This window comes from Ambystoma mexicanum, chromosome 1q (genome assembly GCF_040938575.1).
Source record: "Ambystoma mexicanum isolate Mex_15411 chromosome 1q, UKY_AmexF1_1, whole genome shotgun sequence".
Taxonomy (NCBI): Eukaryota; Metazoa; Chordata; class Amphibia; order Caudata; family Ambystomatidae; genus Ambystoma; species Ambystoma mexicanum.
In genome coordinates, this window is record NC_090922.1 from 868,596,416 (window position 1) to 868,624,114 (window position 27,699).

The 27,699-nt window shown below is 49.5% G+C and overlaps 1 protein-coding gene across 2 annotated transcripts in view; it reads left to right on the forward strand.

Annotated features, from left to right (window-relative positions):
• Window positions 1–27,699, forward strand: part of ASPM (assembly factor for spindle microtubules) — a 1,022,684-nt gene that overhangs the window by 780,989 nt on the left and 213,996 nt on the right. For both annotated transcript variants that reach the window (XM_069641523.1, XM_069641524.1), the window contains exons 21-22: window positions 21,900–22,091; window positions 24,508–24,700. In XM_069641523.1, the coding sequence (XP_069497624.1) occupies window positions 21,900–22,091; window positions 24,508–24,700 (385 nt within the window). The remainder of the gene's footprint in view (window positions 1–21,899; window positions 22,092–24,507; window positions 24,701–27,699) is intronic.

Genomic DNA, 27,699 nt, shown 5'->3' on the forward strand with positions numbered 1-27,699 from the left:
GCGTTCCGCTTAATATTTACTTTGTGGGTGTGGTTTAGGCTCTGGGTCTTGCACTTGCGTTTAAAGTAATTTAAAATGTTTAACTCTGTCGAGTTGGGTGGACTGTGCAAAGGAACATTTTGAGATTTGTGGGTATAGATAGATGTCCTGCTGTCGTCTGAAGTACTGTTTCACAGTAAAAGACCTACCCTGTATTAGAAATATAATTAATGTAAAGATTGCTTATAAACTTAGGTTATGCATTGTGTGACATACTTTGCAGTTAGTTCTCCTGGTGGTACTGAGCGTGCAGCAGAATGTCATCAGACATATGATAAACCCAGCATAGATGCCTTTTGCCTGCTTAGCACTGAGCTGCTTCTGTAAAGATGGCTGAATGGATATCTTTACTGGACACCTTTACAGCTGTGAAGTAGTGTGTACCTTTGGCACACAGTTTTTGTTCTCACCCTTCTATGGCTTTGGGTACCCTTTGACAGGTTTATTGATGCACTTGTGCATTCAGATTTACTCTTTGCCATTTTAACTTCTCTATGATCTATTTCATGCTTGCACTTTTGGGGCAGCCACACACACCTCTGAAATGGGGGGCTCGGGAGGGAAATTAGTGCTAGTTTCTGAACATCATTCTACTGCCACCTGTAGGAACTCTATGCTTGATTTAAACATAGGCATGCATTTGATATTGGAAATGATGCACCGTCTTTAACCTTTAGTCTTTTGAAGAGAAAATCAAAATTTTTGCAATGGTTTAAAAAAATGCATGTTGGTATTTGAATATAAAAGTGATTGCGGGGGTGAGGCTAGCCACTTCATCAAAAAGATGTCTGCCTAAGTGCCTCCGGTAAGGTGAAGGCTTGTATGGCGGAGTGCCCCTCTCCTGGCACCTTGTTGCGGCAGGGACTATGAGGATGAAACACATGCAGCCATGCACATTAGTTTGATCGCTCAGAAGTGGAGCTGGCGAACCGAAGATTGTGCAGTCCTAGTTGGGGGCTGGGAGTTGCTGCGGCGGGGTCTGCTGTCACCGATGCCTTGACTGCGGTACCTGTGGTGAGGTGCTGGAGGCGGACTGCGGAGTGCTTATGAGGAGCTTGGCTGTGGACTACAGGAACCGGTAGCGGCTGTGCACTCCTGGATGCCTGTGACCACACTGTGGTGAGTGTGGCTCCCGCTTGAAGTGTGCGGCAAGCCTGACACGGCCTGCAGTGGCTGCAGGGACCTTTCTGCTGTGGAGCCCGGGCCGTGGGTATGGCGGTGATGCCTTATAGCCTGATACAGAGTTCACGACATGCGCCCCAGTGCTGTGGCTTGCTGCCCCCCGGGTAGGTGTCTATTGCTGCTAGTCTGATTTTGGCCCTGGGGTGCAGCGTGAGGCCAATCCTGTGCCCAGATAGCCTTTGTGCCAAGTCTAAAATTACTTTACTTTTCTTTTTATGTAATTTTGTGGTACAACATATCATTCCTGCCTGACCTTGAAATGCACCTGAAATTGTCCATGTGTTGACATATTGAATCATGACTTAATTTGTGGATGTCTTAATTTAAGTTTGAAAATGGTGTTGGAAAATTACATTGGACTTGTATTGACCTGGTCCATTGACGTATGTTTAATGGGTTCAATCTGATTGGATCTGTATTTTGGTTTTTGTTTATGTATGAAAATCATGTTCATGTGTGACAATAACCTATTCTGCCTGGAAGAAGACCGTGAAGGTCGAAACACGTGTCGGCCGTGGGTTTTACCTATAATAATAGTAGTAGGACTTAGTACCGCCAATCGGGATGTATATTACGTTTATATCAATCAGTGCAGTGTGACAGTTGTGAGAAACCAGAAGGTGCCTCACCCACTAGTCCCCGGGGATCTGTCATTCAGGTGGCCAGGACACAGCCATCGCTTTTGGATCCAGTTCCTGGGGGTCAACAAGTGCTGGAGGATCACCTGGTTGAGGGGGTCTTCAGGGAGTTGAACGCCAGATGGCAAGACAGAGTATCTCCTTCCCTGTAACACCTTTACCCCATCCTATCAGATAGGAAACATAGAACCTCTACCCCCCGCACCACCTTCCCAACACAAACACTTCCACACAGACAGCCTGCTATGGGAGAAAACAGACTAACAGCCGAGCAGTGTACCTGACATGTCCCAATGCATTGGTCAGTCAATTACTGACAATTACTCACACCTGCTGCTTTATCTCATGACCCGGGTGTAAAAATATAGGGGGCTGCGAAGGAGGAGAGAGTCATTGTATGAGCGAGGCAAAGCACACAAGGAAGCAGTTTCAAGACGGCAGCTGAACGAGAGAAGAAAGACGGCACATCAGGAGGAGAGCGCAAGGAGGCAAGTTCCCTTGACCTTTCCAAAAAGAAACTGTTACTTTCAAGAACCCTCAATTAGAAAGCGTTAGACCAGGAAACCAGGCTGAAGAATCCTGCATTGTGTCAGAGATACCCGGGACCCTCCCGCGTCATTAATCGAGGCGGGGAGAAGTAGCAGCGGCTGTGGTACCATCCTTGGCTCCAAGAACAAAGCAGCGACAGTGAAATCAACACAGCCGGTGAGATTGGGACAGAGAAGTTGTGTATATGAGAATCCTAAGGAGAAAGGAACTTTGATTGTCGCACCAGGCCCTCTGAAGTAAGGGACATTGAATGGCAAAGAGTCTTTGGCACAGAAGGTCCCCATACTGAGATTTTGAACTGCATCCTCGTGCTAGAAAAGCCGAAGTATGTGCTAAGCTTGAGTGTGCCTCCTAGTCCCATGCTGAAAACGTGGGCAAGGTAAGCCAACAGTTCAAATATCCTGACATTGTTTCTTGAACACTTTTCTTTTGCATAACCTTGTTCCCCACACTATTTAGAAGTAAGGATTGGCAATAGGTTTATTAGTATAGGCCCTTCTATTTTAACAATAGACCACTAGGACTGCGTTTATTATTTGATGGTCGTAGCTTGCTCCCATCAAGATTTAGGATTAGATAGGTGTTTCTCAAACCCAATTGAAGTTCAAAAAACACCCTTGAACTGTGGTCACTTGTGTCTGTCTTACTGTTTGATTCCATACCTTCCTTACACAGTGCATGATTTTCAATTTCAAATTTGAGATCCATGGTGGACCCAACACACCTGGCTATATAGGAGGTGTACGCAACCACTGGCTTTTCCACGCTTGGAGGCTGGCAGGCCACTGGGTACTTCTCCTGTTGCTGGCGCCCACACTCGGGTTGTCTGCCTGTGGAATTCTTTTTGCTGCAGGCAGCCAGCTCACGAGGAGGTGGACCTCTCTTGACTCTGTCTAGCATATATCGCTGCCTTGAAGGCAAAAGCACTTACTCTGCTGCGATAGCCGTGTGGGCCCGGTGTAGCCATTTTGTTGGTTTAAATCATGTATTGGGGCCCAGGGTTACTTTGAGAAGGTCTGCAGGTGAGATTAGCCGGCATCATCTAGGTGGCTATACTTCCTGTGGCGGCAGGATTTCTGTGATATTCTAATCTTCCTTCTTTGGGTGTCACATGGCGGGGTACCTTCAGCAACAGTACTGCCTCGCTGCTAAGTAGGGAAGCCCGTTGAGTGGGAACTTCTGGGGGTTCCTCCTTTGATTCCACTATTGCCAGCATCATGACTAGGACAGCCAAATCTCGGTCAACAAGGCGACATTTCGGCAATGCTGCAGCCAGCTGACGAGTGCAAACGTAGTAGGATGCTGATGGCTCGGGTGCATAGGGCTGACCCACGCCCGACCCTACTCTCTCAGATGTCCACCAAGACTGGTTTGCCGGAACTATTGGCAGAAATTTAAAAGATAATCCAGAAGGGTACGGAGGAACTATCCATCAAAATCTTGGCTTTAGATAAAAGGGTCTGTGAGGTGGAAGATACAGTGTGATCAATCATATGAGGAGGGCGTAATGCTCCAACAGATTAGAGGCGCTGGAGGCCCGGTGTCATGCCTTGGAAGACCAGCACGAGGATATGGAGAATCATTCCCATAGGAACAACATCCAGATCCATGGAATTCCCCCTTCTGTGTGAGATGAGGAACTCAGAGTTTGGGGCAGACCTCTGCCGCTTCAGCCTGGACCTTCCTGTGGATGCTGAGATCGAGCTGGATTGGACTCAACCGTACAAGGCCTCAGACGACTTTACCCTATGACAGACCTCCAGATGTGCTGTCTCGCGTGCACTTCAAGTTGAAGGAACGCATAATGATTAAGTAAAGACCCTTCCCTTCCCTTCCATTGTCTTCCGTAGGTCACAATTTCCCTGTACCAGGATCTGGCCTCTACTACGTTGGCAAAATGGAGGGCACTTGGGCCATTGACTGAGTGCGCAGCAAAGAGGTGAGCTACCACTGGGGTTTCCCTACTGCCCGCCATTTCTCATACCAACAGAAACGATGGGCTGTGGGGCCACTAAAGGAAATGGAGTGTCTACTGCATGATGGGGAGGCAGTGGGTTGGGGGGGACCGAGGTTTAAGAGTGAGCTCTGGGCCTAGGCAGGAGCGGGCACAGAAATGGATCAAGGTGGGGAGAGGGAGGAAAGTGAAAGGTCTGGTCAGGAAGACCCAAGTAGGTTGTCGGCAGATCCGTGATCTGAGCTTGTGTTCAATTGAAGTGGGTTTCCATGGTTTATGATAATGAATAAACTGTGAGTTTGGCACTGGGAGTGTGGGTGCTAGGGGAGTTGAGGTACTGTTAAAAGGGGAGGGGTTGCCTTCCAAGTCTGTCTCTAGTTCAGCTGGTTCCATGTAATAATGCCCCTGCAAAAAAGCCTTTTTTTGCAGGGACATTACATTGAACATGTGGGGGACACACCTGCAACGCCCAGAACCTTTTTTTTTTTTCTTCAATTGGAGCGGGGGCTACCCACGTAAAACCCTTCTCCTCTTGAGCCCATATATATGGTCACCATATATAATGTCGCCACATCCTTTTCCTGGCGACATTATGTATGCAACCATATATTTATGGGGATAATATTTCCAGATACCGTTCTGCTTTGGTTGGATGACTGATTTACATTTTTGCTTGTTTACTCTTTACAGTCTTGTTCCAGGAGGGTGGGGGGGTTACAGGTGGGATGGTGTTAAAGTTAGAAATGGTTAGTGTGGAATCAGAGGTGGACTCTTATTTTTAGGTGGGATACATTTCAGGGTGTGATGGTTGGGGGATTCTGGTGTTGCCAGAGTGTGCACCATGATCGAGGATGAAGTAGACCTGGGGGTGGGGGGTGCTGTGGGGGACCTCATTATCCTGAGTTAATTAAGGGGACATGTCCCTCTCCATAGTCTTCCTAAAGGAATCTCACCGGCTTATGCAGGATAAGAAACCTTTACGGGCCAGGGCATTCCCGAGACGGTTTTGTTGTTCGGGCGGTAAAAAGAAGCGAGGAGTGGTGATATTGGTGGGTGAGCAAATCCCCTTTTCCAAGTTTACGGTCTTGTGTGATCCCCAGGGAGGATACGTATGTATAAAAAATGTTTCCTTTGGGAATTGATGTTCACGCTGATCTCTCTATATGCCTTAGTTCGCGGCAGGGGGTATTGCTGGAGGATTTTGTTTTACACACACTTCGCTTTGTAAAAGGACAACTCTTGGTGGGGAGGGTTGATCTCAACTTGGTGCCTAATTCTATGACATACCAGACTATGCCTCCTGCTAAAATGGACTTCAAGCATTGCCATATCTTTTGCGTCTTTCATTAAGGAGTTGGGATTGGTAGATGCCTGGAGACTGTTCTATGGTGAGGAGAAGGACTTCTCTTTTTTTTTTTTTTTAAATGTATTTATTAGGTTTTGGTCACCATGAACTGCAAAAGAACAGTATCATTGCATTTCTTAAAATTGCACTTGTAACTTCCCCCCGTCCCCCCCACCCGTCCCCCCAAGACCACTGTCTGTACATCAGTTCTGCTCACACCAGACTGCCATCATGAGCTGCCCGCGTCGTTAGAAATATCTTCTTTCTCCCTGGGGCTTAGTAACTGCACCGTGAGCGCCACCCATTGGTGTAAGTCCTCACTGGTGTCCAGTTTCTGTTGACGCAGCGCATTCTCCCACGCCCCAGTTTCTGCTGTCACCCATTTGTGAAGGTCCTCCCACCACAGTGCGATGCTTGGACCCCTAGCACTCTTCCACCCCAAAGCAATGCGTCTCTTCGCCAGGATGTACATCGTCTTTAAGTTTATTAATGGGTTTGTTCTTTTTGCCTCTCTTGTATCTGCCCAGGTTGCATGCCGCAGGTGTTTGCACTTCCAGTTCAATGTCTGTATCGGCCACTTCTGCAGCAATCTGTGTCCAAAATGTTTGTATCACCTGGCATCCCCAAAACATGTGCGTCATTCCTGTGTGGGGTTCGCGGCACTTGGGGCATTCGATGACTCTCTCCCCTTTGAATTTGGAGATCACTTCTGGCGTAAGGTACGCTCTGTTAAGAATGTAGAATTGTATGAGTTGCAGTCGGGTGTTCCTGGAAACCTTTTTGTGGTAGTGAGCAATGTGTTCCCATTCTTTTTCCTCAAATTTTTTGTGTTCCCACTTCACTCTGCTCTTGAGGCCTATGTTAGTTGTTCTGTTCAGTAATGTGTCATAAAGCCTTGAGGTTTCGTGTCCCCCTTCGGGTGCAGTCAGCATATTTTCGATGGTCTCATACCCAGCTTCTACGTTCTCTGCACCCGGCCACCAGTCCATGTGTCTACGCACCACAGCTCCATGGAGCAGGAACTGTCCCGATGGCAGCACTGAGGTTGCCTGTAGCTTGTCGAATGTTAGGATCACTTGGTCATCTACCAAGTCCCTCAGGGTGGCCACTCCACAGGGTTCCCACCTTCGCCGTACCTCTTTCTGATCCCAGGGCCTGGCCGCTATAGGGATCTGCGGGGGAGTATGGGTCTTCCATCTTAGCTACCTTGCAGGCCCGTTTCAAGATCAGTATTCCCAGCTTCACCAGGTAGGGGCTGTTTCGAGTCACATACGCTGGGACCCAGAATAAGTCTGAGTAGCATCTGGGAGACGGCTGGTTGCAAAAGTCGGGTATTGAATGTGGTCTCATCAGCCATCCATTGTATGACTTGTTTTAATTGGGCTGCCAAGTAGTACAGTTCAAAGTTGGGGATTTTTAGACCTCCCCTGTCGTAGGGTCTTTGTAGCACTTCCAGAGCGACTGTGTCTGCCTCCTTGCCAAAGGAATCTCCTGCAGAGTTTGTTTAGGTCTGCAGAAAAACTGGGGGAGGGGGGATGTTGGTAAAATAATGCAGCAGTCGGGGGAGCGCCACCATTTTCAGAAGTCCGGCTGTTCCCGCCACAGAAGGCGGCAATTTTCCCCAAAAGGCCATTGATTTTTCTAGGTTTTCCTTGGCTCTAACTGTGTTTAAAGTGTGTCCCATATTAGGGTCCCGGTGAATAGAGATCCCCAAGTATTTGAAAGATGTGGTCATCCATTGGAAGGCCATTGAGGGGAGTCTGTCGGGGGTGTCCCTACTCGGGGCGGCCAGGGGGTAGAGGCATGATTTTTCATTCTTAATTTGGATCCCCGTGTATCTGTGAAACCCCTCCAGCGTCTCCAGGATATACGGTAGTATGTGTTGTGGGTTGTTTAGGTACAGGATTGTGTCATCGGTCCACATCGACACCAGATGTCACCCCATCGATCACTATGCCGCCGTCGCCATACTCCTGGCGCAGGTATGCCGCTACAGGTTCGACTGCTAAATGTACAGCATGGAGAGAGTGGACTGCCCTGCCGTGAGCCCCTGTCAAGGTGCCATTTGTCGGAGAATGTATTGTTCTTGCGCACTCTGGCCGTGGGGTCTGTGTATATGAGTTTGGTCCACTTTAGGAAGGCCGGGCCTATCCCCATTTTCATCATGGTCGCATATAGCCATTCCCACCTGACCGAGTCGAAAGCCTTAGTGGCATCTAAAGACTCTACTGCGCATTTCTCGGGTCTGCTATTGGTGTTCTAAATAACATGATGTAATCTACGTAGGTTCTCAGTGATGGATTGCCCAGGCACATAGCCCTTCTGGTCCTGATGGATCAGAAAGGGGACTACCCTATGCAATCTCCTTGCCAGTAATGCTGTTACAATCTTGTCTGAGTTCAACATGGACAGGGGCCTATATGAGCCACACTTTCCCGTCCTTGCCTGATTTCAATAGGGGGATGATAATGGCTTCCTTCATGGTGTCTGGGAGGGTGCCCGCTTCGTACGCTTCATTGAACACTCGGGCAAGAAGAGGTGCCAGAACGTCCTCATACGCTTTATAAAACTCCCCAGGGAACCCGTCAGTACCTGGGGCTTTCCCAGATGGTAAGGACCTAATGGTGACCATCACCTCCTCTGGGGTAATTGGTTCGTACACGGCTTCAACCAGCTGTACATCCAATTTGGGTAGTTTGATGTCTATTGATGATGACGATGTATATGTTCTAACTCTATGGTGGCCCTCCCTTCCAATTCAGCCGACTCTTTTTCTGTGTTTGCGAGTGAGGTTACTATGGATCACTGGGTTCCCCCTATGGCTGCCAGCATTTCGCCCCTCATGACAACTTTGTACGCCTCCCATACCGTGCCTATGTGCTGCACACTATTTTCGTTTACCTGCCAGAAGTCGAGTGTGCTGTTTCTGATTTGTTCGCGAAAGGCTGCATCTAGCAATGCTTCACTTCTTTGCCTCCACATGGGCACAGGGGGTCTGGGTGGAAACACCACCCAGTGGATACTAGCGGGGAGTGGTCGGATAATACTCTGGCTAGGTAATGTGTGTCCTCGAACAGCACTAACCGCTCCTCACTAACTAATATGTAGGAGTAGAAGGAATACTCCCGTTTTTCCAGGTGTTTGCGCCAAAGGTCTGCAAGCCCTAGTTGTTGCATCAGGGTATGTAATATTTTTGCAGGCGGGGGATAGGTGAATGTGTTTATTGTCCGATCTATCTATACGGGGATCCAGGGTGCAATTGTGATCCCCACCCGAGATAAGGGTGCTTTCTCTGTAGGGGCTGAGCAGTCTGTGCAGTGATCGGAAAAAGGTTGTGTCGTCGTGATTGGGAGCGTAAGTGTTGATTAGGCCTATCTCCCTGCCTTCAATGGTACCGTGAACCAGGGCCATCCTGCCTTCGTCAGCTGTTTTTGTGTTTATTAGTTTGAAGGGGATAGTGGGAGCAATCCAGATCAGGACCCCTCTAGCGTAAGTGGAATAAGTGGAGCCTACCAGGGTCCCTCTCCAGGACTTGGCTAGTGTTTCTAGCTTGCGCGCATCCAGATGTGCCTCCTGTAGCAAAGCGATTACGACCTTGCTCCTTTTGATTAGAGCGTGGATGCGGCGTTGTTTGACAAAGCTGTTCATTCCCCAGACGTTCCATGACATAATTCTGATCTTGACAGCCATGTGTTTTGAGTGTCCAAGTGAACGCAAGGGTGACCCCTCCGGGGGCATCTGTTCTGGCTTATTCCCCAACTTTAACCCCAACTCCCATGTTCCCTCCCTCCAACTTTACAGTCCCCTGTAACCAAAACTGTCCAGTGGGGTTTCCCCCGCTATGATTTTACCGTTTCCGCTCCATTCAATCAAGGAGTGATCTCGTGGCGCCCGACGGGTGGGTTTAACAAACCCAAAAAAGAAGAAAAATGGAAGAGTTCTGCTACGGATGTTCACTCGTCGGGAGCAGTCCCATCCCGGCTCGGCTTCTGAGGATGATCAATCTTGCTGCTCACGAGTGGCAGTGTTACCTGTTTGTGTGTTCAGCGCCGGATGTTAGCCTTTTGAGTGGTCGCTCTGGGTGAGGTTCAGCGCTGCTTTCGCTAGGTTTTGTCGAAATCCGGGATCTGTTCCCTGTCCATCCAGTCCCTGGCCTCAGCCGGCGTGTCAAACAAGAGTGCTTTGTTGTTGTGTAGCACCTTCAAACACGCAGGGTATAGAAGCATGTAGCGCAGGCCTGCTTTCTTCAATCTTGCTTTCAATAGATAAATTGGGCTCTCTTCATTTGGACCTGGAACGTATAGTCAGGGTAGATGGCGATCTTCGCAGAATCTCTTTGGATCTTGCCTCCTGATCTTCTGAAGGCCAAAATTGTCTCCCTGTCTTTGTAGTTGAGCACTTTTGCTATTACCGGCCTGGGCAGGGCCCCTGGGGGATGCTTCTTAGTGAGGGATCGGTGGGCTCGCTCGATGGTGAAGCCTTGTGAGAGTTTCTCTGCACCAATTTCTTGTATCAGGAGGTTTTCTACATAGTTTGTAGGGTCGGTTCTCTCGATGCCCTCTGGCAGGCCTAGAATTCTAATGTTGTTAAAGCGTGCTCACCCTTCAGCTTCTTCAGCTCTTTGTTCAAGGTGTTTTACCCTTTGCGCCAGTTCATCAACATCCTTTAGGAGTTGCGTTTTGGTTTCTGAGTTTTCCCGAACCTGGGTTTCGAGTACTTCAGTCCTGCCAGCAATGTTGAAAACGTCCTGTCGGAGTAGGCCCAAGTCTATGGCCACTGCGTCTATTTTGCTCTCCATTGTCGCTTGGAGCGCTTGTATGGCTTCTAGGATCTGTGAGTTGCCTGGTTCTGCCACATTTGCAGGAGGCCCTGGGAGCACTGTTGCAGTGCCCCTGGGGCAGGTGTCTGGCTTCGCGGATCCTCCGGCTGCATAAGTCTCCCTAGTGGTCTGCTTCTGTTTGGCCTTCGCCCCCTTTGAGGACATTCCACCACGCGGCACGGGGCACTTCAAGTTCTAAGAGGGGGCAATGTGTGTCCCGCAAGCGGTGCGCTGGCCCAGTGACTGTGTAATAGTTTGTGGTTGTTGTGAGCGCCGAGCTGAGGGGCCCTCTGGGTCCGGGGCACCCTGCGTTGCTTAATTAGTTCATGCCGGGGTAAAGTGGGGCGGTTTCGTGGGCCTGCGGTTGCCACCCAGGCCGCTAGGCTCCACTTGTGCAGAAAGTTTGGGTTTCCGGGTAGCCGGGCTCTTAGGCGCGGTTGGCTGTCCTGCCAAGGTAAATACTAGAAAATTGAAACAGATTACCTCACCCTCCACCTATCTATATTTCAGGGTGAATGGTACTCTCTATCATTCAGTGCAGGTGATCATGATTGTCCTTGATGTCTTTGAAACCAAGACTAAACATGTACTGAGTCTCACATTACATAACATAACAAAAAAATTGACATCACGAAAGAACCAAAATCAATGTCCAAATGTCACAGACCAATGTTTTATTATAATTAAATATCACCAGATACATGTATATCTATAAAAACAATAAGAACAATCACACATGTATGACACATGGTAAAACACGAAAGTTAGTATGAATTGATATATAACAGGGTATTTGTCATAGGTACATAACCGCTACTTCTCCAGCATGGGGTCTGGCATGGATTCACATGCTCATGAATATTCCCCGTCGTCAGGCTGGGAATCCTCGGTAAAGAAAAAACCAGTATCAGTTTCGTTTCTGATCTGTCTTTCGTAGTAATAACCAATCACTGGTCTCTGCGTCATACTGACCACAGCCAATGACTGCCCTCTACCTAAGCACCGCCTCTGGCAGCCATCTTCAGATTTTTACCGCACGTTCATGTGTTGGGATCCTCGTGCTATTGCTCTCGAGCGTTAGTGCTATTTTTTCGCGCTTTTTACAAAAAACTTTGATTCTTTCGGTCAAAAGAGCCTCAAGCTCCACCGATCCTACATCCGATCAACGGGGACCCGTGTCGGATTCATCTGTGCCCCTCAAGGGTGAAGATTTCGTCGAGCTACACTTCGGAGGACTCCAGAAGCTTCTCAGGCCCGGTCTCGGAGATGGCCCAGGAGAAGGGAAGCTCGACGCCCGGAAAGCTGTTCAGGGTCTGCCCTGGATGCCAGCTGCAGAACGTCTTCAAGGAGGACGAACACTCTTTCTGCCTTTACTGCCTTCATGAGGACAAGACGCACGTGGAGAAGGACTGTGCGTTTTGCGGCAACATGTCGGAACGGACCATGAAGGACCGCCATCAACGTCTCGCCAACTGGCTGGAGGGTAAGAGCCCGTCTGGCGAGAAGAAGAAATCCGAGCGGTCTTCTAAGACCTTTGAGGGCGCCCCGGCGACGGGGGCCCAACATAAGGCCAAGCACCGCGAGTCCGCTGGCACCGGGAGCGCCGAACGGTCGGGCTCTACGGGCGCCAGGCAGGGCGCACCCTCCCCGGCACCATCAACCACGAGCCAACGCTCTGGGTCGGGTAAGAGGAAGGCCGAGCACCCGGCGAAGCTCCTGGAGAGGCCCCGGTCGAGCTCGAAGGCGGAGGGGGAGCGTGGCAGTGCCCCCTCCCTCAAGGATAAGGCGGTGAGCGCACCTAAGGTGGTGAAGGCCTTGATCCATCCGACCAAGCCCTCTATCGAAACGGTCGCGGCGGCCCTGGCTCAGCCTGTGGTGGCTGCACCAGTGGTGGCGACCTCAGGGCCCAGAATCTCCCTGCCTCCTCGGAGGGAGTCTTCCTTTGTGCCCATCGATAGGACCCCCGTGAAACCCTCCGTGGGGAAGAAGAAGGGGGGGCAGGGCGTCGTCGTAGAATCGGCCTCAACCTCAGAAGAGGAGCTGATCGAGGTCTTAAGCCTCGGCCTAGGCGTGGAAGAAGGCCAGCCCGTCGGAATGGACCCCGACGCAGGTGACGACGACGACATCGTCGAGGATACCGACGGGGCCCCTGCTCGCCCGTCGGATTCCCCTCTGCCAGCGCCGCAAGACAACTCGGCGGCCATTTTGTTGGCCATACAGTCCTTATGCTCCGAGATAAGGACGAGGCTACCGTTACCGACGGAGGAACCTCTCCCGTCGGGGGATCCAGAACCGGGACCTTCTGGTGTTCCCCCTACCAAGAAAAGAAGGATCCATCCACCACCTCCTTTTCAACCGTCGCGCCCCTTCCAGCCCTCCTCCCCGCCCACCCGAGGGGATGATACGGGGACTGACACGGCAGCGACGGGTACGGACGACGAGGCATACGACGAGGATTTTCCGTCGTCGCCTCCCACCAGGGCCTCTCCGCCCGACGAGATCGGATCTTTCCACTCCATGATCTCCAGGGCTTCCGAGCTTTTCCAACTCTGCCCTGAGGAGAAGAAAAAGGAAGGCTTCCTTTATCAGCGGCGCGAGGCCAAGAGGAAGACGGTCCTCGCAGTGCCTCTGTTGGACGACATTTGGGATGAGGGCCTTTCCCTCCTCAAGAACCCTTCCACGACGCCAGCTAGAAGAGACCGGTACGAGAAAAAGTACCGGGTCCCGGACACGGCCCCCCTATGCCTCCGGGCGCAGCCTACCCCGGACTCCGTCGTCTCCGCGGCAGCCAGGAAGAAAGCGGGGGGGGTGCGGCCTCCACATCGACTTCCCCGCCGGACGGCGAGGGAAAGAAATTGGATACTATGGGGCGTAGAGTCATCTCGTCGGCAGCGACGACGATTAAAGCGGCCAACGCCTTGGCTATCGTGGCCCGCTACGACAGGGAGCTCTGGTACAAGATGGCTCCCCTGCTGGATTTTCTGCCGGACGACAAGAGGGCGGAGGCCCTTGAGATCCTGCAGGAAGGTGAGGTGGCCTCGGACCACGCCATCACCGTGGCGACGGACATCGCCGACACTGGGTTCCGCCAGCTGGGCAACGGCGTTTGCCTTCGACGTCGTGGATGGCTCAAAGCTACGGACTTCCGGCAGGACGTCCAGACCAGAGTCCTGGACATGCCCTTCGACGGGAACAACCTGTTTGGGAAGACAGTGGACGATTCCCTTCAGGCCATCAAGGCGGATACGGAGACGGCCCGGGCCCTTGGTGTCCTGCAACGACGGACGCCCTTTCGGAGCGGCGGAGGCAAGGGCGCCTCCAAAGGTTCCGGCGGCGGTTTCGCTTCCTACCGTCAAGCGGCCCGCTCGTCGTCGCAAGAGGCCTACAGAGGACGAGGCAAGTCTAGCGGACCCCGCCGTCGTCGCCAAGGAGGTCAAGGCGGCAAGGCCGCGTCCAAGCAGGATTGAACCGGCCGTGGGGTCGGGCCCCCACCGAAGCACCCCGGTGGGAGGCCGGCTGGCGGGCTTCGTCAGCGTGTGGGAGTCCATCTCCACCGACCGTTGGGTGCTGGACGCCCTGGCCCGGGGCCACGCGCTCGAGTTTCAAAGAAGGTGCCCGCGCGTCCCCCCCCGTGGCCAGGAAAGAACTTCACGTCCCTCAACTTCTCCTGGAGGTAAAGGCGATGCTCAGAAAGGGCGCCATCGAACTCGTCCCAAAGCGGCTTCGGGGCTCCGGAGTCTACTCGAGATACTTCCTCGTGAAGAAGAAGACGGGAGGATGGCGCCCCATCCTAGACCTGCGACGTCTGAACAAGTTCATCAAGGCGCAGAAGTTCCGGATGGTCACCCTCCAGCACGTCCTGGGTCAGCTGGAGGAAGGAGACTTACTATCGTCGTTGGATTTGGAGGATGCCTACTTCCACATTCCCATCCTAAAGGGGCACCGCAAATTCCTCAGATTCCTGGTCCAAGGGCGTCATTACCAGTTCAAAGCCCTTCCCTTCGGACTACGGTCGGCACCCAGGGTATTCACCAAGTGCCTTGCACCGGTGGCGGCGCAGCTGCGCCGCGAGGGGATTCACGTCTACCCCTACCTGGACGACTGGCTCATCCGCGCCAAGACGAGGGAGCTCGCCGTGGTCCACACGGCAAGGACCGTCCAACTCCTCACGGACCTGGGATTCTCCGTGAACTACGCCAAATCCCACCTGGTGCCCGCGCAAGTCGCACTGTTTCTGGGAGCGAGGCTCGACACAGTGTCCCTTCTGGCCTCCCCGTCGGAGGAGAGGACCAGGACCATCTTGGGCAAGGTGCAACGGATGTTGGTGGCCGACGCGGCCCAAGTGAGGTCCATCAAGTCCCTCCTCGGGATGATGTCTTCCTGCATCTACCTCATTCCCATGTGCAGGCTCCGGATGCGCCCGTTGCAAGAATTCCTGGATGCGCGCTGGATCCAGACGACGGGCAGCTTCGAGGAAAGGATCAAGCTCGACGAGAGTTTCCGACGAGCGATACGGTGGTGGGGCACCCGCGCGCATCTGACGGCGGGCATGGACTTCCAGACCCCAGCCCACCAGGAGACTGTGACCACGGATGCCTCCCTGGAAGGGCTTCCGTCCCTCAAGGGCAAGGTGGTGAGGATCTTCACCGACAACACCACCACCATGTTTTACATCAGGAAACAGGGCGGAACCAGGTCCCCAGCGCTGTCCAAGGAGGCGCAGGACCTGTGGCATTGGGCCGTCGCCCAAGGGATTTTTCTGGTGCCGTTTCATCTGGCAGGGATAAAAAACACCATCGCCGACTCACTCAGCAGGGAGCTGTGCTCGTGCCACGAGTGGGAACTACGGCAGGATCTGGTGGATCGCCTCTTCCGACGGTGGGGCACACCCCAGATCGACCTGTTCGCGACGGCGACGAACACCAAGTGCCGGAGGTTCGCCAGCAGGTTTCCCCAGACGAGGAGCATGGGCGATGCTTTCTCGTTCCCCTGGGAGGGCCTGTTCCTCTACGCGTTCCCTCCCTTGCCTCTGCTAATCCGGCTCATCAACCAGCTCAAGAGGTCACGGTGCAGGATGATCCTCGTCGCACCTGCGTGGCCGAGGCAGATATGGTTCCCGGACCTTCTGGACTTGTCAGCGTCCCCGCCGATCAAGCTGCCGGCGGACGCGGATCTACTCTCCAGGGAAGGAGGCGCCATCCTCCACCACGACCCGAAGTCGCTGAACTTGCAGGCCTGGCTCCTGCAGCGCTAGAGTTTGGAGGATACGACATACCGGCCGATTGCAGAGAGGTTCTTGCAAAGGCCAGGGCGTCCTCGACTCTTAAATGCTACGGACACAAATGGAAGAGGTTCTCTGTCTGGTGCCACGCACAGAAGATTAACCCTCTACGGATTACGGCTCCCCAAGTACTGCCGTACCTGCTGACGCTGGCCAAAGCTGGTCTGGCACACGCTTCCATCAAGATTCATCTTGCTGCGATCTCCCGATACACCAGAACCACGGGCCGGACGTCCTTGTGGTCTCATCGTCTGGTGAAAGAGTTCATGAAGGGACTGTTCAGATCGTTCCCGCCGGTGAAGGCTCCGGCCCCGGCGTGGGAGCTCAACGTGGTGCTGACCAAGCTCATGGGACCTCCGTTCGAGCCTCTGCACTCGGCCCCGTTGAAGTTTCTATCGTGGAAAACAGCTTTTCTTGTGGCCATCACCTCCGCACGACGAGTGGGAGAGATCCAGGCCCTTTCCTGCAAGGCCCCGTACTTGACTTTCCACGACACGAGGGTAGTGCTCAGGACGCACCCCTCCTTCATGCCCAAGGTACCGTCGGACTTCCATCTCAACGAACCCTTGGTGTTACCTGTGTTTTTCCCGTCGCCTTCGTCGCCGGCTGAGAGGACTTTGCACTCGCTGGATGTAGCTAGAGCGCTGAAGTTCTACGTGGACCGCACGAAGGGTTTTCGGAAGACGTCACAACTCTTTGTGAACTTTGGACCTGTCAATCAGGGGAAGGCTCTCTCGAAGGCTTCCATCTCCAGATGGCTCTCCGGCTGTATCATGTGCTGTCACCGGTTGGCAAACCGACCGCTGCCTGGCCGTCCGAGAGCCCATTCCACCAGAGCGATCGCAGCTACCACGGCGTTCCTATCTGGTGTGCCCCTGCTGGACATATGCAGGGCTGCTACGTGGAGGTCGACGCACACCTTCACGAAATTCTACTGCGTCGACCGGGATTCCAGGGAGGAGTCCAGGGTCGGCCAAGCAGTGCTGCGCAACCTGTTCGCCTGAGGTGAGCCTGGTGAGGAGGTAAGATGCTTAATGTTGAGTTGATGTGATGCTTAATGTTGAGCCTTTGCCACCTCCCGTGGTTGTGCATGTGTGTACTGCTATGTATTCTTTATTCATGAGCATGTGAAATCCATGCCAGACCCCATGCTGGAGAAGGAACAAGTTACTTACCTGTAACTGTTGTTCTCCAGCATGGGTCTGGCATGGATTCACATGCGAACCCTCCCGCCTACCCCTCTGCGGCTCTTCACTTGGTCATACTGCCACTTCACGTGCTTCCAAATCTGAAGATGGCTGCCAGAGGCGGTGCTTAGGTAGAGGGCAGTCATTGGCTGTGGTCAGTATGACGCAGAGACCAGTGATTGGTTATTACTACGAAAGACAGATCAGAAACGAAACTGATACTGGTTTTTTCTTTACCGAGGATTCCCAGCCTGACGACGGGGAATATTCATGAGCATGTGAATCCATGCCAGACCCATGCTGGAGAACAACAGTTACAGGTAAGTAACTTGTTCCTTCAAGTTGTAGCTGTTAGATATAAGACTTCCAATATTCTCTAGTCTTGTATAGTAGTCGACATGTTTCGGCCCTTGGGTAAAGTTGGGCACTATCTCTAGTGCTTGTCGAACCCTTGTTTTTATGGCCTTCTTCAGGACAGATAAATTTCTTCAAGATAATGTTACTACGTTCATATACCCCATATACAAATATGTGTAAATCTATAAAAAAAACATAATAAAAACACATTAAAAAAGACATTTAGACAATGGTTCGAGAGACTCAACACAACTCAACCTACAATGAAAGAGCAACAAGCCTGTAGATGTCTCCTATTACTAGAGAAACATTTTAATTCATTCTATAAATCACGTGTTCTCAGGGCAGATGTACACAAATATTTTATCAAAAAACTCCGTTTACCCCATACTCATCCACAGAACTGTGCATTGTCCAATTTACCCTTGCATTCTACTCACAACACATTTGTAAGAGAGCTGACAAATTGGACATAAACCGAGAGTATCATTCACCCTTTTACTTACATAAGACACAAGGCGGGAGTACTGCCAGGCTCAATTATAGCCTGTACTCTTATTTTTTCTTCAAAATAGAATTGCTGCTCCTAAATACTCAGACACAATCTTTTCTTTGTGGCTGACTTTATCCACCCTTGGTTGGATTTCTTTTGCATCTGGGTCAATCCTAGATGAGAGTAAGGAACACAAAACGAGGGGGTTGTGATCAGTGCCACACCTTTACACCTGCTCTTTTTCTGACACAGGCCACCTCCTATGGTGCATTAATTATAAGCAACAGTTATATTCTATTCTTAATTATTTTTGTTTGTAAAGTTTAAAACGGCAAAAAATGTGAAAAATGTGAAAACACCTGCATCGTGTGTGCAGGATCCTTTTATAGGGTCCTGGGAAATGCCTACACTTTTGTACCCATCTTCCATATATTGAATTAATTCTTACCTTTATATTGTCACAAGTGTCGTATAGCACTCTATGTATATTGCACGTGAAGGCTCCTCAGCCAAAAAACAACTTCATTCGCCCCTGTAGTGATCCTAGGAAAACCTCTTTACCTGACATGGAGCAAAAGATGAACAACTTATTATGGGTACCTACACCCACACTGTATAGAATACAATATTAGATTTACTAAATACTTTTCTCTAAATAGGTCAAGTTCATACTCCTAGAGCATTTTCTTTGACAAGCTTAATCAATAGCCCTGTTTCAGTATTCACCGAGCGCTATTAAATCCGAATAAACATGTATATATGCATTTCAAGTGGTCGAGGGCAAAACCGCGATGTGCCAATAAATAACACCTACCGTGTTTTCAAAAGGAGAAAACGGACGCGTAAACCGAATTACCTTTACATTGTAGGCTTCACACGTCTCTGTCGTCTGTTTTTCTCCGAGCGCGGGGGCTTCAGAACGCTGTGCTTCTGTTTACTCTCCAGGCAGGATAGCCTCTGAAGCAAAATCCGGGCGGGGCGCAAGAGAGTGTGGAAGAAACTCCATCTTTTTATTGGCTCACATCTTTGATCACATGATGTGGATGCATGCAAAAAAACTCCCTAAATTTAAAGGGGCCTTTCTAAACTTAAAAGGGGCCTTTTGCTGATATTATTTAGTTGTATATTCTCAACGACGCCCTATATGAGTTTTTTATCCATTTTACTCATAATGAATTGAATCTCTTCGACAAACGGCTTCTCGTGTTGCTGCCTTAAGAAATGTCTTACGTGTGCGGTTGCTATAAACTACAAAACCCATAATACACCGCGACAAAGTATTCGCGTCCACATAACGTCCCGGCGTCTACTGTGAACTCTAAAGTTCCTAATGCAACGCGGTCTGAAAGACAGAAAAAGGCTCGATTTTTGATGCATCTTCTGTCTTCAGAAGAAAAAGCTAGAAAAAGCTAGCCAAATGTACACAGGCTAAATTATGCCAGAAGGGAATTCCACTCCACAGCTACATTTAACCCTCGGGTTGCGGTATTCAAAGAGTAAATCAAGCGTTGTTCACTCATACTGAGCACCTTTTCTCTATCTCCTCCTCTTTCAGTTGAGGGGATTTTTTGTAGTACGAACCAAAACATTTCGGTGTATTTATGTTTAAAAGTTTCGTAATGGGCCACCAAAGGTTTATTCGGCACTTTATTTTTTAAGCATGATTTATGTTCGCAAATGCGCTGTTTAACACACCTTTTTGTTTTTCCTATGTGTATTAAGTTGCAAGGGCACTTAATGCCATAGATCACCCATGTGGACAAACAGTTTGAGAAGTCTCGGAACACCCACTCTTTCCCGTTCAATTCAATAGACTTTAAATTCTTTGTTAGAGGGCAGACCGCACAGTGGCCGCACTTGAAATGGCCTACTACTGGAGGAAGGTGCCATAAGGTGTTTTGGCTTGATACTTCTGCTTTTCTAGAATATGTATGTACTAACATATCTCTAAAATTCTTTTGACGCTTAAAAGCAAAGCGAGGGGGAATCGGGTTAAAGTCTGCTGTTTGTAAAATGTGCCAATTCTTTTTGATGCTCTTTCTCAACTTGTTACTAATCGGACTAAATGTGGTTATACAAGTGATTTTGTCCTCCTTTATTTTAGGTTCGGGGTCTAGGCACCGCTCTCTGTTAGAATGTTGGGCCCGTTTGAAGGTGCAGTCCTTCCCTTTATTTTATGGCCTGCCGCCCTCACCAGAATGTGAGGGAGCCTCCAGTCCTCGCTAGTGTGGGGCCCCGTTTGCCTGGGCTCCCCACTCACCCCGGGGTTGCAGGGCGCCTGCGCCTTCCTGAGGCAGTCGTGGGTTGAATTTATGCTCTTGCCCACGCATTGCGCTCCGGGTGGCCGCCTCCTGGCAGGTCCCGCGCTATGTGCGCATCACCATGGGCCTTTCTCCAGCCGATGTCAAGGTGTCCCTCACCTCTGCCGGGGGGGGCTGGGGCAGCTGGGGGGGATAGCAGCCCAGCCCCCAGCGCTTAAGGGCATGCAGCCCTGCCTGGTTGGTTTGCTCCCCTCGCCCGCTCCTCACCTTGCATGGGGCGCACCAGTCTGCGGCCTCCTGGGCTTGTTCTCCGCCCGGTGCTTCCTGTCGTGCGGCGTGTGGGTCTCCTCCCCCTTACTCCGCTGTCTTGCTGCTCTCGGGGCAGGCACACGTCTGGCCTCAGCACCTCCACTGTGGGTGAGGCCGCTTCTCCATTGTGCAACACCTTAACCCACCCCCCTACCCCCCGACACTACCACCAGCTGCTCGGGGGCGGTCTGCATGTGGGGAGCCGGGGTCACCGGGCTGCTGGGATCTACCGGCGTCGCGGGTCGTATCAATCTTCTTGGCCCATACAGAGCAGTCTCCCTCCACCGATCAGCACATGGGTCCATCGCGCAGCTCTGCTGGCGCGCCTCCAGTCCTCCGTAACTGCAGTGCAGTCGCGGCCGCTTATGTGGTAGGCGCCATTTTTCTCACAGTACTTGGGCTCTTCATTCCGTGGCGGATTCGGTCGAGACGGGGTCCGTTGGTCACCAAACTCGGGCTGAAGTCACACAACAGCTTCACCGACGGATGCAACAGCCCATTAGGGTTACAGGCGGTCACAAAAACATATATTGCAGCGTATCTATGGTCACATCTAGCGGAGCAAGCCGAGAGTGCGTCTGCTCTACATGGCGGTTGGCCACGCCCCTTAAGGACTTCTTTTTCTATTCACTTGTTCATGGGGGCGTCTCAAGATTGGATCCCATTTTGTTTTCTAGTGGGTTGTACTCTTATGTTCGCGGGGTGGAGATGGGGATGCTATTGGATCATGCCCCAGTGTCGCTCACTTTGTCAATAGTAGGTAGGCTGGAGAGGGTTAGATGCCATTGGAGACTTTACGATCTGGTCCTGAGGGACCCAGTCTTGTGTCAAAAGGTAGGGGAAGTGATAACTTAACTACTTCCAGAAGAATTGCAAATCGGTCCTGCCCTGGAGATTGTCTGGGAGACGATAAAGGCAGTGGTCCAGGGGGAACTAATTGGAAAATCTGCAGCATACACCAGGGAGCGACAGATAGTCTGGCTGGATCTGGAGGGAGGGTTGGGAAGGGCGGAGCAGGAGCACAAGTGGGCAGGGTCGCGTGCAGCCTTTTGCACATTGAACATAGCTCACAACTGGCTCAATTTATACCACCCAGTGCATCACTTCTGGATAAATGAGCCCCACCGACGCAGCAGTCTGCCCCCTGGTGACTGAAAAGACATCGGACGACAATTTGAGTACACATTTCTAAAATGAGGAATTTGTGGGAGAGAGCACTATAATCCCTTTGAAGGACCACTAACAAAGGTAAGTAAATGGTTATGCTTGGTGTGAAGGCATCTGACGTACAAGTTGATAAGCAGTGATGCATCTCAGACAAGTTTTACATGATGATTCTGACTGCAATGTCTTCATCCTGTTCTAGTCTGCAATCTTTGTGACCAAGAATAATAATTGCGTGAGCGATATGTTTGTCAGGTTCGTTTTTCCTGTGCGCTTTTAAGCTGACCTACACTGTTTTTGTTTACATATGTTTTGTCTTAGAGCTGCATCCGAACCAGATTTCAACGTAAGAAATATCTTGCTGATAGACAGAAAATCCTCAAGGTACAGCAAGCAATTCGAGAATGGGTCAATCGAAGAAATAAGTCTGCTTGTGTGATCCAGAGACTTTTCCGTCAGTATTTGGCCCAAAGGAAGAATAAAAACATAGAGACAGGAGTAATTAAAATTCAGGTATTGACCTACGTTTTCTTTGGGGGATGTCTTGATTTTATTGAGTGGTTTGGTATACGCTAGCTGGAAAAATTCCTCCAGATTACACATTGAGCTGTGCTTGGTTATCAGTAGTCCCTTGCCAGTGTCATTTTAGATTTGCATGAACACATTTTAGTGAACAGTCTACAAAATAGAACAAAATGCCCCCAGATGGCATTTATTTGGACATGTATCAAGATGTATTGCTTGGTGTGATTGATGTTTTAACTAAGATTCAGTTCAGGAGGCTGCTCTTTTCAGTTATGCTTTCACTAGTTCTAGTCTGTTTTTCAATTATTTGATCTGGTTGTAAATTGTCTCTTCAGTAAGGGTGAGAATACTCGGCACCTACAAAGTTCTATTTTATCTCAAGACTTTAAATGGAGTAGCCGCTCACAATGCTCATTGGAGGTTTACCCATTTCAGTGCAGTGTATGTGTTTAAATGTATAGTTATTGTGTGTGTGCGCGCACAGGTGCGCTGTCAGGAACTGACGAGGGCTGTCTCCTCCCAATGCACATTTTCCCAAGGGTTTGGATGTTGCTGGGTAGATTCCGGGAGGCTGGTTGTCAGCTATTGAACAGAAACCTCCAAGTTTGAATGTTGCAAGTGTCATTATTGGAGGGCTGAAGTCGCCACCAGCCGATTTTCTACGAGCTGGACCAAGTCGACCACTAGAGCTGAAGATATCGGGAGACGACCGTGGGACCCAGGGGCACTTCTGCAGAAACCGACATTGGCTCAGCCAATATCAATGCGTCGCAAACATCGACCTTCATATCAACGAAGAACATCTCTGAGGGTCTTTCCCCCCTTCAGACTGTGGGACCCAAAAAGTCAGCTGTCATGTTTTGAAATACATTGTCAGTTTTCGGGTGTAGGAGCATGCAGCTTTTCCTCTGCAAGGCCTCAAACAGTTGTTTGTCATCACAAGGACCATCTAGTCAAATGGCTAGAACTTTTTTCATGGGTGTCCTCGGGGCTCTGCAGGGACTCTAGAAAGTCTGCTGCGCCTGCAGTATGACCGAAGTACAACCAACAAGTTATCGAGGGACTCCTGACTCCATCCGGGTTAATGCAAGAATTGCATCTGTGAAGATCTCTGATGGGTCTCTCCTTTGTTGTGAAACCAAATCTGGTTCTCCGTACAGTCCGAGTTATCTAGAAGATGCCCTCAAACACATTACCTTGCACAGTGATTACACTGGTGAGCCTAGTTTTACCCTCCAGCAATTTACTGTTGCCTGGGAGTGTCTCTAACTTTGTAGGGAGTTGGAAGCCTGAGATCCATTCTCTCTTGAACCACCCCTCCCCATTGGGCGTAAAGTCCTGCTTATTTTGTCTATCCGGGCTGTCCCAGGACAGTGGGTCCGTACTTCTTTGGGTCATCCTTGAGCAGCCTAAGGGTGGTTGCTGCTCCTTTTTATCAAACTAGAGTTTAGACCCTTAAGACCCCATTTTGCAACGTTGCATTTGCCCTCCACTAACTGAACTTCAGTACTTTACCATCACTAGTTGAGTGGACCTTCCTGGCTATTCGCCTCTTCTCTCAGGAACCTTTTGGGACACCTACAAGACTACAAGAGGCATGGTGCAGGCTAGGGCTACACTTCTAAAGTTATAGTAGGCTGTGCTGGGTGCCTTGTAATTATATGGCCTACATATAATGCATGCTTAACATCTGTTCACCCTACTATAATGAATTAATGTATGGTATCAATAATTGCTTGGGATTCTAAAGTAGTGTGTGACCCATAGTAATTTAATAGACTGAGTTGTATATCTGCTCAAAAGTATTTTTGGTTACTTTGAAATATCTAAAATGTGCCTTAGTATTGTATAAATGGATGTTGTTGTTTACCTGTGAATATTTTACATATCGAGTCTCTTAAGTGTTAACTGTACTAAACAGCGGTGCCCCCTTCCTCCTTAGTTCAACCTTGCTGCTTGGTCAATGCTACTTGAGTGGCTTTGTTCAAATGGGATTGTGAATACCCTTGCTTAACCCGAGGTTGGATTTTCCAAATCCTACCCAAGGTAGGGACTTTGAAAACTTCTTTTAATGGCATATTGGGCTCTTTTATGCCTGCATGTTTGTAAACCACTCCGCTGAAAGAATTAGTAACTGAGGTCAAGGCATTCAAGATATGTAAAAGAAGATGACTAGGGATGGACAGGACGAAGAAACACGACAGATGTTTCGACTGTTAGTGATGTAGTTACTGGTAAGAAACCTTTCGTTTAGAGTGGAGGAATTCATAAGATTGTCCACTAAACTATCTGCACTTTTACGAAAACTTGGCTACATCTGTCCATATCATTTCCCCATTATTTGTATATTACTGGTTAGACATATTTTGCAACACTATCTGTTTTTACATTTCATTTCTTCCAGGCAATGTGGAGAGGATATTTCTGGCGAAGCAGGCATGATACGCCAAAGATATTAAATGTACGGAGTCGTCTGGTCAACGTCACTAGAGAGAGCAAGGAGGAAAATAAGCTTTGTAATAGGACTTCAATCGCTATTGAATACCTTCTGAAGTATAAGCACCTGTCCTATATTCTTGCAGCGTTGAAACATCTAGGTTGGTGATTTTCATTTTTTGGGTGTCAATTAGGTGGGTTTTCTTTCATCTTTTGTGAACACCAGCTTGCCATTTGTAGTTGTTTTAGTACATATTTGATGATCTTGTGAAAAAAAAAAAATCTAATTAATACATTCCTCCCACAGATTCTTCATTTTCAGAATGACAATAAGCACAGACTTGATACAAAGTTTTTAAGCCGCCATCAATGGTGCATGTTATCTATGACATATCTCTGAAAACAGTAGGTTGCATTATGCACTCCTTGATTCGTGCTAATGTGACGGTTGGGTCGGGGGGTGGAAAAGCAGATAAACTACTCTGGCGTCCTCAGCATGTCGGAGAGGAAGCTGCCATCACTGAGGCACAAATAAGCTTGCACAGTTTTTGTTTAGCTTAATATATTGCATACAAAATGAGGTCGTAACCTCTAATCCACAAAGAAAGGCAAAGTTGACAGATTGAAGTTTCATCTTATTACAGCACAATGTTTCGCCTAAGCGGTTTAATCATGGGAACTGGCCCTCCCCTTTGAGGTTGTTTCACCCATACTTAAAAGGATATGCCCACTTACTGCTTGACAATGGAAACTACAGCTACCAACTTGCATTGCAACAGTAGTTTTATCCAAAATCTAATAATTGCAGTTAATTACCATTATCTGCATCAAGTGTAATATAACCTGGTCTTAGCTAATGAAATCCCCTGTATAAAGTTGAGGTGAAGGAACATAATCATTCTTCTCTAAAGAAGAAGACTCCACTGACTCTCTTTAAACCAATGTGATGGTAAGACTCTAATTATACAATTTCAAGAAATGCCCATGTGCCCTGAGTTTTATTAAGTTGTTAATGTCTTTACTTTGCAGAAACTATTGCATCAACCTAATCATTTTTCATGTTCACAGGAACTATTCCATCAACTTGACTTTTTTCAATCAACAACCAATTTCTCACATCAACTTGGTTACTATAACCTTCAATTGTTCCAAATGCATGTCCCAAAGTACCAACTTAATTAGTTATCCATTCATGGATAATTTTTACAGAAGGCATTAAATTGACTTGACTTTTAAATCATTTCATAATTACAGTACACCTTATTACCTAAATGTCATACAACCTGCAGTACATGTTTTGTATTCATACTGCTAGAACAGCCTGCACATTATTTCAGTTTCTTTATTTGTTCTCCTAGAACAGCCTACACCTTATTGCAATATATTTTGTATATAATTCTACTCCTTTAACTGCCTACTCATGTTTCACTCATAGGTCCATATAAATCATCATGGGCGCAATGGTGAGCTTCTCCAGGGCAGTTTTACTGTCTTTCTTATATTTGCAATTTGTTTTAACCATAGTCCAGTTCAATTAATTACACGGCCTGCTGTAGCGGCCTTGTAGTTATGGTTAAGCTGCTAAACCCATAGGAAGAGCACCTTTTCGGCAGCTTATAACTTCGCGCTCCCTGGAGGAAACAAGTATATGCTGGCTCTGAATTTTTTTGCCAAGTTTGGGAAGTTTCGTGCGGGGGGGGGGGGGGTTATAAGGGGGTTTCCAAAATGTTTTGTTTTCCATAGACTGAATGGGCTACATTTTTGCGCACTCTACAGCCGGAACGGATGGATGGATTCGCACCAAATTTGCGGTGGGGGTTTGGGTCAGAAAGCGTGCTTTTGTGTTTGGTGGGAATCCGACCAGTACTTTTGTTGCAAGCAATTGAAATGTATCTCTCTAATAATTAGTGATATCTGGGTCCGCTCCGCTGACCCATTTCCCTGTTCGCTCCGCGGACAGAAGTGTCATTGGCTTGCGGTACTGCATGCTGTCGGAACCCTTTGAACCCTTTTAACGCGGCCGGTTGTTGGCTGGAGGGAAACCTGCTCTGCGTCAACATTTTTTGGCAACCGCTGCCATGGTGTATCGGAGGACAGTGCGCCGGCGGAACGGTCTGGAAAATATACCATACGCCATGTGTTGGCGGCAAGAAGGGAGAGAAAGGGTGGGGGAGTGAGAAGTGGTTCATGTGACACATGTAAATAGGTGGAATAAAACAGAGTTGTGGCTGCAGTATTCATGCGTATTGCGCCAATTTGCGGCTACCTAGACAGGCGACTACTTTGTGTGGTGATTGGAGGCAGCTGTCGTAACGGCCTGATGGCTTGTGCCGCGGCCTGTTTTCGTAACGGCCTGATGGCTTGTGCCGCGGCCTGTTTTCGTAACGGCCTGATGGCTTGTGCCGCGACCTGTTTTCGTAACGGCCCGATGGCTTGTGCCGCGACCTGTTTTCGTAACGGCCCGATAGCTTGTGCCACAACCTGTTTTCATAACGCCCAATAGCGTGTGCCACAACCTGTTTTCGTAACGGCCCGATAGCTTGTGCCACGACCTGTTAACGGCTACCTCTTTCTGTGGTGAGTGGTGGCAGGTGAATTTCAGAAGGGGAGTGATTTGCACATGACATAGGTTGGGTGGGAGCATGGGTGGCTGTGCTCTGCAGATGGATTGCAGTAGTTGGGCACATGGTGGCATGCATCGGTGTATGAAGTTGCGGTGGGTGTGTTGAACGATTAGAATATTGGGTGCATGGCTGTAGGCCGTAGGGCATGCACTGAAGAGCGTAGGCCTTGAGGACACCCACCGCAGCAATGCATGTCTGACTCTGCATCGGTAGAGAGTGGTGCTTGCATAGAGTGGTGTGTGCACATTGGTTGGAGTAGGGCATATGTTGCGAACAGTATGTGGGTAGGTTGGCAGTGACACCATACTTTGTGAATGGAAGTGGGTACGGCCGTAGTATGTGAATGAAAGTGGACAGCGGTGCAGGAGACGGTGTTTTCTTTCTACAGTATGGTAACTGTTGCAATGATTTGCTGCATAGCTCCATGGCGGTGCGTAGGTTGGGTAGGAGTGCTGGTGGCAGTGGTGTGTATGTGGATTGTCATAGTTGGGGACCTGGTGAGATGCATGGTGGTATTACGTTGCGGTGGGTGTGTT